General features: G+C 33.8%; 1 protein-coding gene and 1 long non-coding RNA gene across 10 annotated transcripts in view; one reads left to right on the top strand and one right to left on the bottom strand.

The window, feature by feature from the left end:
- Window positions 1-13,094, top strand: part of ANKRD17 (ankyrin repeat domain 17) — a 154,560-nt gene that overhangs the window by 76,707 nt on the left and 64,759 nt on the right. For all 7 annotated transcript variants that reach the window (XM_006212524.4, XM_015246339.3, XM_015246338.3 and 4 more), the window contains exons 4-9: window positions 1,649-1,805; window positions 5,373-5,520; window positions 5,778-5,925; window positions 7,058-7,291; window positions 9,937-10,031; window positions 11,928-12,165. In XM_006212524.4, the coding sequence (XP_006212586.2) occupies window positions 1,649-1,805; window positions 5,373-5,520; window positions 5,778-5,925; window positions 7,058-7,291; window positions 9,937-10,031; window positions 11,928-12,165 (1,020 nt within the window). The remainder of the gene's footprint in view (window positions 1-1,648; window positions 1,806-5,372; window positions 5,521-5,777; window positions 5,926-7,057; window positions 7,292-9,936; window positions 10,032-11,927; window positions 12,166-13,094) is intronic.
- The window catches only part of LOC140686758 (uncharacterized), a 28,859-nt gene continuing 17,337 nt past the window's right edge, over window positions 1,573-13,094 (bottom strand). For all 3 annotated transcript variants that reach the window (XR_012060647.1, XR_012060648.1, XR_012060649.1), the window contains one exon: window positions 1,573-1,820. This is a non-coding gene — a long non-coding RNA (uncharacterized lncRNA). The remainder of the gene's footprint in view (window positions 1,821-13,094) is intronic.

The following is a 13,094-nucleotide window of genomic DNA, read 5'->3' as shown; positions in this document are numbered from 1 at the left end:
TTGGAGCTAATTCTCTCACGTGAAAATGTATTTGTCATTTTGGGCTCAATAATGTTAGCGTACTTAACTAACCACAGTTATCTCATTGAGTAAATAATACTATAGCAGATTCAGACTACAGTTAACTTTTACTATTAGTGACACAAATTATATAGTAGGTATTAGTCTTATGAGACCAAGACTGTTTTTTATCCTTTGTACATCTTGATTGTAGCAGACACTAAATTTGACTGCTCTGAACATTTGTTATACCTAAAATCAGAAAGTCATCCTGCCAAATTTATTTTTGGTTCCATAACATGTAACATTTCATATCTTGGATTTTTCAGAAAGAAAAGCAAACACATAGAAACTTTATTTTTATAAACTTAAAACACAAACTTATATGATATTATTAAGTCCTTCTGCTATTAAAAGGAATCTGTACAGATGTTAATTATCATAATTTGAGAGATCTTTTTGGTCTTAAGTTAGTTTGTTTTAAAACCTGTAATAGTGTTTCTTAAACTTTAATGTGCATTTAAATCACTTGGGGATCTTTTTTAAAAATACAGTAAATTTGGGGCCCTGAGATTGTACATTTCTAACAAACTCCCAAGTGACAGCAGTGCTTCTAGTTTATGAACCACATGTTGATTAGCAGGGTTCTGTAATATCCTATCATTAGATGTTCTATCTTCAAGTTAAAGCAAAGATTCTTAATCCTGGCTGTGCATCAGAATCTCCTTAGAGTCTTTAAAATGTGTAGATATCTAGGGCTCACTTTTACTTGCTGAATTGCATCTTTAGGTATAGGAGAGCTCAGCCTCTCTATTTTTGAAAGTCTCCATTGATGGACAGACTGGATTAAGTACCACTGAGAATAATAAAGGTTAGAGATAAGCTTGCTTTATAGTGATATCTAGAATAGCAGCAAGTTATGTTTCATGTACATGGTAACTAACCATTTCCGCTTTTGAAATTTTTTTATTTTGCTATTCTGAATGTTTTTAAATACAGTGCTTTTAGATATGATTTTGGGTATATGATAAGTTGTAGTCATAATTTGAAGCAAATAGGTACTCATAGATAGGTTATCTTAAATATAGCCTATAATGTCTTACCTGGCCATTTTTGGTTACAAGTGGTAGTAGCCCAACTAAACATTCTTAAATGAAAGTGAGCATTTGCCAAAAGTACATGGATGGTGCTGGCTTCTGGCACTGCTAGTGTCAGTGAGTCAAATATAACTGTCAGAACTGTCCCCTTTCTATTTCTCTGTTCTCTTCTGTGTTGACTTATTTTGGGTAGTCTTTTTCTTTTTGTGGTGATAAAAGTGGCAAAATAGCTCATAACTCACATCTTAGCAATTTAGCAACCCTCGAACATAGGTTCTTCTCGCAAATGTATGGCAGAAGTCTGAGTGAGGACACGCAGTTGACCCATTTTAGAACCAGAGAATCACAGGGTCAAGCACTTATGGACCACATGGAAAGAATAAGATTATTAGAGAATTGTGAAACAGTCATTTCCCAAAAGATTATGACCAGATAATATGTATGTCCAGTGTTATCATTTGAAGGTTAACATAAATTGAGTTAAGTAACTTGAATTTTGCTTTATTTCTCCCTTTGGGTATATCCAAATTGGTGTGAAAATAATATAATAGGAATAGGCAAATTATCTACGGCTGATGGTAAAGCCTTTGCAGACCCTGAAGTGCTTCGGAGGTTGACATCATCTGTTAGTTGTGCGTTGGATGAAGCTGCTGCTGCACTTACCCGTATGAGAGCTGAAAGCACAGCAAATGCAGGGCAGTCGGACAAGTAAGTATATTTTCACTGTGATCGATAGAAAAACATTTTCTTAAAAATAATAAAAATAAGCTAAGCATATATTTTGTGCCGGGTACTATACTAACGACTTTACATGTGATACCTTGTTTATACTCACAAAAAGCCTTAGCATGGATTTTGTTTTTATTCCCATTTTACTAATGAAAAGCTGAAAAGAAGTGACTTAATCAAATAGGCGACAAGTAGCAGTGCTGGGACACCAGTGTCTGTCTGACTACAAGGCCACTATGTTATGAAGGACTTTTTGCTTATTTAGGTTTTGTTTTCTTTAAATGTTTAGGTGACAAAGAAGTAAATGACTTTTAATTAGTCATGGCATTTTCTAATTCATGTGCATAGTTCTGACCATTTTAAAAGGCAAGGTTTTTATTTGTTTGTTTTATGAATGTTAAAAAAAAAAGTCATAGATCTAGTTTCCATAACTTGAATGTAAGTGAGTTCCAGAGACTTTATTTTTGTATGTCCTACAATTCCTTTTATATAATATTTTATGGTTAATAAGGGCTCAATAAATATTTTGTGACTTGACCTTTTAAGTTTTTCTGATGATGTTATTCAATAAAAATCACACCATCTCATATGTAAAACAGTTATGAATAGTATAGTGAAAAATATGCCAAGAAAGCAGCTGGAAAAGAATCATTAGTATATACTAATTTCTTCACTCCTCAGAGGCTTTTTTTTTCTCTAGCTAAAAAGAAGCCATTTTATTTACAGTTGACTCTTGAACAACACAGATCTGAATTGCATAGGTCTACTTATACACATTTTTTCACTAGTTAATATTTCATTGCTACACAGTCTGTGATTGGTTGAATCCATGGAGGCAGAAACACGGATATAGAGGAACCACAGATATGGAGGAACCCACATGTATGGAGGGCTGACTAAGTTATTTGCAGATTTTCAATTGAATGGAATATGGATACCCTTTACCTTTGTGTTGTTCAAGGACCAAATGTATTTCAGCAGTTGCTTTTAAATAGAAAATTGGAGTATTCTTTCATGTATGAGTTTACAGAATAAAAAATAGCATTCAAAAATTGTCTTTTGTATAATTAATGTTTCTATATAACATTTTTAAGACCATAAAAGAGAGGTTTATATCATTGCAGGAGTATGAATTTGCTGTTTCCTTTGGCTCTGTGTTCATCTTCATTCATCTGACTTTCTGTGTTTTTATGAATTTATTTTACCATTCTTCTCATAGATTGACTCTCCTTTTAACTTGTTTTATTCCTTAAAGTTCAGTTTAACTAGCCTACAATATTATTGATATTCTCCAGATATTTTTTAATGTGGTGCCTTTTGAGACTGGCAAGAGAGAAAATCATAAAAACCTTGAAGAGTATATTAAAGCTAGTTCAAGTGGGAAATAGAATAGGAAAATAAAGATGATAGATTCTTTGGCATTGAAAATACTAGAGGTGATCAGCAAAATAGCAGAGCGTGTTTGTGACTCATATTTGTTCAGCAAAACTTGAGAAACAATAGAGTACAGTGAGTGCTATGTGCCAGATTTTACATTAGTTAAGTGTGGTGCCATGTGCCAGATTTAACATAACCTTTGCTCACAAGTTCTGAAGTTCAGCTGTTGCTAGAGTAGTTCCTGAAAGGATATTTTGAAGCTAATACACATACGGAAATTGAATGAAAGTTCAAATGGAAAAATAGAGGAGGGTATGTGCCTGAGGGAGAGAGAGAATGAAAAAGCACTTGAAAGGGAGGAAAAGTATGTTCTTATATGGGAAATGTGGAAAGGATTTGTCTTAAACTTACTAAAAGGTGATAAAGAACAATGGGTCTAAAGACTATCAGTGCCTGTAAAATCGGCTATTAAGAGACAAAGTACTGAGTGCTGTTTGAGACGTTCACTTTAGTAGGGGGACAGTACAGTTATTAACAAGTAGGTAGAAATATATAGTATGCTATACAATGATAATGATTATGGGCAGAAAAAATTGAATGGAGAAGTGCTAAGGCAGTGTTTGGGATTGGAGATCATGTTGCATTTTTAATACGGTGGTAGAATTATATATTTAATATCTACATATCACTTAAAAGGTGGCTTTTTAGCAGACCTGAAATAGATAAGGCAGTGAGTTGTGCCTGAGAGAGAAGCTGTCTTGTCAGAGGAACAGCTGATACATAAATCTTGCAGTTGCAGCTTTAATTAGCATTTTTAATGAAAAACAGAAAAGCCAATTTGGCTAAAGTGGAAAGAGTAAGAATAGTGGAAGAGTAAGTGATGAAAACAGAGCTAAAAGGAGGAGTACGGGATCCTACCATTGGACAGCTCTTATAAGGATTTTGGGTTTTATTGTGAATGAGATTAGAGGCCAATAGAGTATTCTGAAGAGAGGAGTGACGTGGTCTACTTTCTTTTTAACAGGCTCTCTCTGGCTGCTTCTTTGAAAAGAGCCTGAAGGACAGCAAGGGTAGAAGCAGGGAGACTGCTTAGGAGACTGCCATAATCTGGGCTAAAGATGATATTCTGAATCTGGGTGGTAGAGTATAGAAAAGAGGTATCCATGGATACCTTTAGTACCTGAAGTGACAGGGCCATGTTTTAAGAGGAGGATGTAAGAACTGAGGTATGTTTGAAATGAAAAGAATATTAATTAAGAGAACTGGATTTAGGAGGAAGGGCGTAGTAGCTCAGTGGTAGAGTGCGTGCCTAGCATTCATGAGGTCCTGGATTCAACTCCAGTACCTCCAGTAAAAATAAATAAATAAACCTGATTACCTCCCTCACCAAAAAACCAAATAAGCAACAAAAGAAAAGAAGAACTGAATTTAGTGTTTTGCTAAGAATGAATTTTATCCCAAAGTGAAAGAATCTTTAGAAATGTCCATAGTTGAAATTCTTTTGGGAGGTTTACAGGGCAAACACTTTATTCTCAGTCTAATTTTCTGTTGTTTCACCACTTTTCCCACTCTCCTTTTGCTTGAATTAAGCCTTTGCCTTACCTGGATAGTTTTCATACTTTCCCAGAACATGATGGCATAAGTAAATACTTCAAAGTAAGAATCTCCTTATCAGTTATTCATATATCAGTCAAAATTGCATGCTCACAACTTTTCTGTCTCATTTCCCTTTACTTGATTGAAGGGCCCAGATGGGCATTTATAATTAGTACAAGGTTTACCCATTTTATCAAGTTTATAGAAATTTTCAAGTTACCGAACAAACAGAAGTGTAATTAAAACTTGAATTTTCTTCATGTGGTTTTCTATACGATTTTGTTTTAAAATTTTGGTTTTTTTCCCCACTTATAGTAAATTGGACTTTATCTTTCAGTTGCATGTCTGAAAACATTTTGTAATATTGATCATTTTAATTCAGTGACTTTTATATGTAGAGTTTTAAAACTCAGTGAACTGAATTGTTATATTTTCGTTTTGTTATGAATAATGCTGAAATAATTTTTCTCATTTAGCACTGCTCTCCAGATTAACTTCAAAAAATCAATACTTATGCTGGGCAGTTTTTTAATATTTTTATATCCTGATATTACAATATTCTTTCCCTAATAGCCGCAGTTTGGCAGAAGCCTGTTCAGAAGGAGATGTAAATGCTGTGCGAAAGTTACTGATTGAAGGGCGAAGTGTAAATGAACACACCGAGGAAGGGGAGAGCCTCCTTTGTTTAGCTTGTTCTGCTGGATATTATGAGCTTGCACAGGTTTGTGTTATCAAAATAAAGCTCACAGTTTTTTTTTTTTTTTGCTTTGTTTTATCTTAATCTGTCTTAAGGAAATAATAAAATAAAACCAGGTATCAGGCTCATTTCAACAAGTAGTTTAGTTAGATACATTTTGTGTTTATTGGCTCTTTTACTATAGTATGACAAGGTAGGTGTTTACATAAATATGTATATATAATAAATGTTGATGATACCATTTTCTGATGCCCTTCCCTTTAAAATTTCTCTTTCATAAGGTTTTGTTGGCAATGCATGCAAACGTGGAAGATAGGGGAATCAAAGGTGACATTACACCTTTAATGGCTGCTGCTAATGGAGGACATGTCAAAATTGTGAAGTTGCTGCTAGCTCATAAAGCTGATGTCAATGCACAGTCTTCAACAGGTTATGTATATTTCTTTTTCAGTTTTTAAATATGAACACCTTTTGGTAGTAATTAGTTCACATGAAAGTGATAATTAGTGATGCTTTTGCAATTATCGATGCTGCACATTTGTGTAAGTCTGTGCATTGGGTTTAAAGTATATGGAATGTATTTTGAATTGACATTTCTCCTGTTTTGCATGTGAGGACAATTACTTGGCTTTGGTCCTTTTGTATTAAACACTGGCCCAATGAGAAGGACCATCCTCTTGAAAGTAGATAAGTGTAAGCTACAGCTCTTGAACCCAGGTTTCTTATTTATCAGTGGAGAAGGTAAGGGAAGATAGGGAGAATAAGAAGGATATGTAACAAAAGGCAAGTGTTATTAAATTGTGGCCTGCAGAAGAATAAAGTATTATGAAAAATTGTGTCTTACAAGGGACATGTTAGTCTAAACCAATTTATTTTTCTTTCAAACTTGGACATAGATTTGTATAAAAGCTCTAAAATATATGAAAATATAGTTTGTGCATTTCCTTCATGTAAGACTTTCAAATTTACTTCATATTTTAAATAATTTTAAAGGTCTGCAGGTTCTAGTTTAAGTGGGTTTTTAGAAATTCTTATTTTTACCCAGAAGTTTACTTTATTTCTCCCTGTAACATGGGAGATGTTTAAGGGAATGTTTTTGAAATTATTTTAATTTTGATCAGTTAACTGTTGTTTAAACTTGTAGTAAAAACAAATATGTAATTAAAAGGAACAACAGTATGAGGTATATGTATATATGATGAATAATTACAATCCTAAAAAAAAAAGCTTGGGAAACATTTCTCTGATTAAAGTTAGAATGAACATAACTTTTCTCTCATATGGAAAGTTAGCTTCAGAATTGCTCAGTGTTTTTTATAGCTCTACAGTTGTGATAAGTGTATCTGATTTTCCATATGTGTTTGACCCTGATTTTAAATTGAAAGAATAGGGAGTTGATTTCAGTAAGATTAAATGCAATGAAGAAAAGAATTATATAAAAATATCTACATTTATTAAGGTTATAGTCTCCCATTTCAGTTTTTTTCTTGATGGTATAAATAAACCTCTGTTTTATTTTGGTATCTTATGTTAATGTCTTTGTTTTTCCTCATTAAAATAGGCAACACAGCACTTACATATGCTTGTGCTGGAGGTTATGTAGATGTTGTAAAGGTGCTCTTGGAATCCGGTGCTAGTATTGAGGACCATAATGAAAATGGTCATACTCCTCTTATGGAAGCTGGAAGTGCTGGACATGTGGAAGTAGCTAGACTGCTGCTAGAAAATGGGGCTGGCATTAATACGCATTCCAATGAATTTAAAGAGAGTGCCCTTACATTAGCTTGTTACAAAGGTACCGTACAATAAATTTTTTTAAAGTTTTTAAAGTCATGAAATGAGAGTTACTTTATATAGTATGGTTTTTCACTTAAAAAGTAAAATTAAAATGTGGTAATAGTATGTTTAGTGTTTAAAGTATTAGTGTTTAAAGTGTTTCAGTTTGAAAAAGTTTAACATGTAAAATTTATATATTAAACTTATAAAATATACACTCAGTGTTATGAATATTGTCAATGAAAAATGAATGTCGATCCAGTTTTATTAGAAACAGTTATTTAATTTTAATATTCACTATATATTTTAATGGTTTCACTTGTTGGAATATTTTGCTTGGTTCACACAAACAAATCCTATTGAATCCAGAAGTATTTAGCCTGTGAGTTTAAAGTAAATGCAATAAAAGCCAGAATGATCTCTTAACAAGAAGATGTTTAGCTATTTCTGATGATACCAAGAAGGAGAAAAATTGAAGAAAGGATATATGAGAAGAAAAATGAAAATGATGGGGAAGTTTGTATTCAAAAGAACAATTTTAGAGTATTATCAGCATGTTTAATAAAGTTAGAAGAGCTGGTTGACACTGAGAACACCGAACACCTACCCATATATAGCTGTACTAAGGGGGTACATGGTGTTTTAAATGATGTCACCCCACCTGAAAATACAGAAAAATATCTTCTTTTGGAAGGACAAGGTAACTGTCTGAAAAGATGCTTTGTCTTCAGCTAATTAATGCCCTAGATTATAGATTCTATAAAGATAGTCACAGAGCCAGTTTTCGGACTCAACCTTTATGACAGATAATGGCTTTAAACTAAGAAACTTTTTAAAAAGCAAATTGCGTAAAATTTTATGTCTGCATAGCCATTCAGTTTAGCATTTCCTAAGATCTGCAGCTGAGTCACGTTTGTATCATAAAATAAATGATAAGTTTTTGACCCTGAGGCATCAATAAAAAGCTCTTGCAAGGCAGGGTACAATATTTAAGGAGGCGCTCACTCTCAGTGGCTGAATCTTTATATACAGAAGCTTGTAAGTGAGTATCTCCTTAAATTTTGCACCCAGGGCTTTGATTCCCTCATCCTGGTGTTGGTTTCTTTTTTTGTTTGTTTGTTTTCATTTTACTTCAGTGTGGCCAAGGTTTTGTTAGGTCTTTAGGAATAATTTCATTTAAATACATGGCTAAAGTAATCCTTAAACACATAAATGACTAAAATTCAAGTTAAATATAGAAATATGCTCTAAAGGACTTCTGAGTGTCTGGTGTTACAGATAATTCAGATTAAGGGTGCTTAGGAAGCACAGCTGAGGTCTCTTACTTCTCCAGTTCTGTTTACTAATTAGACAGAGGTTGGTCTTCATTGGGAGGAGAGGAAATAAGCCGTGGGGCAGCCTCTCCAGGGCAGGCTGATTGGGTGGCTCTCTCACCTTTTCACAAATATTTTTGAACCTGGAACTGGCTGTATTTTACTACTGAGACCCAGCTGGCCAGAGAACTTTGGGATGGGGCTATATATAACTATTCTTCCCTCTCTGCTTATAGCCTTCCCCTACCTCTCTACTTTCCAAAAGGGGCATTTGAGGTTGGGGCTTGCAGGCTTTAATTAGAGAAGCTGAATATAGAACTGAGCTGGTGGAGAACATCTCTGCTACTTCCAAGGATCTATGGAGACTCTTTCCTTTTATTTCTGGTGAGGTCTCCTAGGACACAGATTGACAAGGGGAAGATTGGAAAGGGATAGAATTCAGGCTGAGACTAGACACTGATATGCATCTTTCAGAAGGGAGAATGAGAGGAAAGAGAGATAGTTTCTTAAAAATAAGGTGTTTTTACTTAATAAGGTAGTTATAAAAAATAAGGTGTGATAGATGCTACACTTCTCACCAAAGTTAGTTTTAACCGTTTATTTGTGAGTCCATCATCCACTCCTTCCCCTCAGTCCCAATTGATTGAGACTTGACTGCAGCTCATTCCAGATAAAGTTGGGAAAAAATTGGTCATTTTTTCTATTGTTTCTTGCTACTATCTGAAGCCCTTTTTAAAATATAATTTATATGCTTTATAGCTACTCATAAGGTATCTTTATCTGAACTGAAGCAAATGGTTTATTTAGAACTACATAAATATATATGTATGTATGTTTATGTATGGGTGTATGTGTATATGTTTATATCTAAATAAATAAATGTAAATGGTGTTGTTTTGAGACATATATATATAGTTTCTAACTTAGTAGCAGGTTGTTCCTAAAATGTCTGTGAGTTAGTTATTGAAACTTAAAGCTCATTTCCTCATAGAAATAACTTCAGTGATGATTATCATCCCAGGCTACTAGAACACAAAAGCTAATTTAGTCCATAGTATAAATAATATAACTGGCATGCCTGGGCTCTGGTGAAAAGGTTGTAGAGAGGATATTCTGGGTGTTGCATTTTAATGGCATCTTTGCTTACCTGCAGCAAGGGTTCTTCTAGTAGCAGCCATTTCTAGGGCAACAGAGTAAGGAGTAGTACAGCAAAGGTCACTTGGATAATTTGTGTTAGATAGTTGAGGGTGGCTTGTGGCTGATTTTAGTATTGTGCTAATAAATTCATTGCTATAAGTTAAATATAACTTCTCAAAATATTTTAAAGTAATCATAGACACTTTTGGTTTAGGACACCTAGAGATGGTGCGATTTCTTTTGGAAGCAGGCGCAGATCAAGAGCATAAAACAGATGAAATGCACACTGCTTTAATGGAGGCTTGTATGGTAAGACTGGTGAAGTGTATACATGAAATATATTAATATGTTAGCTAGAGAGAGAGCCATTGTATAGTGAGTGCCTTCTTGGTTCAAAGATTCTGTTTATCATAGACTTATTGTGGAGCAGAACCTTAGCTATCTGAGTAGTGTTCAGAGTCAGTTGTACAACATTAACTTCTAACAGAGGTGCTTTCTGAAGCTTGACAGCACTATCTTCATTTCCATAGTCTCACATAACTATACTGATTTTACATAATTGACACAAAAAATGACTTTTTAAATAAAACGTTTATCAAGGATATTAAAGAGAACATAATCTGCAGAGTATGCACATAATACTAAATGTAACATGTTCATCAAACCAGTAATTTATGAAAAATATGAAATTAGAGTATTATTTATGTTACATAATCTCCCTCTATCATGGTCTTTTCTCAGCCCTGATTTCCTTTTTTAAGAACTCTTTTTTTAGTTTGTACTTGAGAATATGTAATAGTACTCACAAACTTCTGTATCTCGCTCTATGACTTGTGGCACAAAAATGGATCAGAATAACATAGATTTATGAGAAAAACATGCCAAAGATAAAAAAGGCCTCAGATGGATTTGAAGTTTCTTGTCTCATCTCCCCTTCAGAGAATGATTATTGAAAGGATGTTAAATTTTAATTACTAGTTAAAAAAAAAGTTAGGTATCCATTTATCGTTTTTCTTATTGCCATACCAGTGTTTGCTTCAATAAATTATTATTTTGAACAAACAAGTTTTCTTGGAGGGTTTTAAGTTCTCCATCTGTTAAAATGAGAATAATATCCTTCTCTAGGGTTGTTGTGAGGATTAAATGACATAATGTGTGTAAAACACATCAGTAATATCCCCATGAGAAGGAACTTAAAACGTCCTTGCCACCCTTACTAGAGAAATGACCTGCATGTAGATTAAGAAATTAAAATGGAATGTTCTGTAGACCTAACCTGCATGCAGTGGAGATAAGTATTATAAGTAGAAGAAAGAGAGTAGTAGGGGCCAGACATTTGGAGGCTTGCTAAGACATTGAGGTTTTAAATTGGATATTAAAGGAAATGTAGGAGTTGACTATTTATAGAGGGAGAAAACTTATGGAGGGAGAACAGCAAAGTAACCATAGAAATAGGACATTAAAGTTGTGTAATATAGCAAGTACCAAGACAAAGATGGGCATGACATGTTCAAAAGAAGATGAAATGTCTGTGAGGTAATAAATAGAAGGAAAAAGTGTATCAAAGGAAGAAAAAAGATCCTTGGAGTTGTCAGTAGTTAGGAAAGCTGTGGGAAAGGGAGATCAGTAAAGGAAGCAGAAGATATTAAAAGAAATTCTTTTCTTTTTCTTAATTTTCACTGGCATTTGAATGTTGAGCAACAAAAGAAGTGCTTTGTACATATTTTTTTCCCCTTTTCCTAACACAACATGCTCAATTCCCCCACTGCTCCAAAAAGTACTGCATTTTTCTTTTTCTAACTAATCATAAATTGGCTTGTCCTTCAGGTTTCTATGAAAATCCTACCTTACCTTTCTAAACTTTACCCTTTTAGCATTTAGGCTTATAATATGTAGTGTTGATGTTATCTCACAGTAGTCTCTTGTTTCGTATACTTACTGTGTTTTTTTTTCCTGATGGTTAATGAACTTCTTGATTGAAGGTATCATTTTCTACATGTTTTATATTCTCGATCTCTACTTACTACTTTATACTAAAGGTATAGATAATTCTTAATAAATACTTGCTTACTTAACTGTTAAATGCAGATTTGTTAATTCTTATTTGAATGTAGATCAGTAAACTTCAGTGTATAGCAACTGAAAAGTATTTTTAAAGCTTTTTTTAATGGTGCTGATTTAATTTTTTGATTACATTATAATTAGGATGGCCATGTTGAAGTAGCTAGGTTACTTCTTGACAGTGGTGCCCAAGTGAACATGCCTGCTGATTCATTTGAATCACCATTGACTTTGGCTGCATGTGGTGGGCATGTGGAGCTTGCAGCTTTACTTATTGAAAGAGGAGCTAGCCTGGAAGAGGTCAATGATGAAGGTTATACACCACTGATGGAAGCAGCTCGTGAAGGACATGAAGAAATGGTGGCATTACTTCTAGGACAAGGTAACCAATACCAGTCAAGACACTAAAGCATATATGTGTAAGATGTAGGATTATAATTTTATAAAAATTGTATTTCATTAATTTTTACTTCTAGTAGATTTGTAATGAGGTCCTATCACAAAAACTAAAGTATTTGCTTTGAAAGTAGCTCCCATACTGTGCTAATAAACAAAACCAAATGAATGTCTTTAGTATAGAGCTTTTAGAGATCCGTGTGCTGTGTAAATAAAAATAAGGACTAGGGCTGGGGTAGGGTTGTAGGTTATATAGGAGCGTATATGATACTCAACATTTCTGCAGCTAATACATTGAGAGACTGACTCTTGGGGCAGAATAACTATTAGTAAATATTTGATGTTTCTAGTCTTCCATAAAATGCAGTATGGGAAATCTGCCATAAGGTCTAACTAGATGAAAATGCAAGAATGCACATATAAGAGGCTGTCAAGGAGCTCAGTACACACTGGGCTTCTCTTTTGGGAAAAGTGAGTTACTTTACCGTATTAAGGTACCTTAAATTTAGAAGTAATCTCCCATCTCTATCCATATTTGTAGCTTAATTTTATATCTATCATAGTAGTGAAGATTTTGTTTGGACAAATTTAAGAGGAATGGCACATTTTTTAAAAAACTTTTTTACTGAAAGGTAATGTCTAGAATACAGAATTTTAAAAGCATAGTTTTTGAAGCAGACTTCGTAGATTTGAATCAAACCTACTGCTTGCTAATTTTGTTACTTGAGGCAAATTTCTAACCTCTGTACCTCAATTTTTTTCTTCTGTAGGGTTGTTGTGAGAGTATTATATATTTATATAAAGCTTTTAGAACACTGTCATATAGTGCCTGTTAAGTATTAGCTGTGGTGATGGTGATAGTAGTGATAATTATAATGTTGTCATGACCTTGGACAAGTTAATTAACCTGAGTTT

Source organism: Vicugna pacos, chromosome 2 (genome assembly GCF_048564905.1).
Source record: "Vicugna pacos chromosome 2, VicPac4, whole genome shotgun sequence".
In the NCBI taxonomy this organism is placed as follows: domain Eukaryota; kingdom Metazoa; phylum Chordata; class Mammalia; order Artiodactyla; family Camelidae; genus Vicugna; species Vicugna pacos.
The sequence above is the reverse complement of the archived record's forward strand: the minus strand, read 5'-3'. Positions and strand labels throughout refer to the sequence as shown.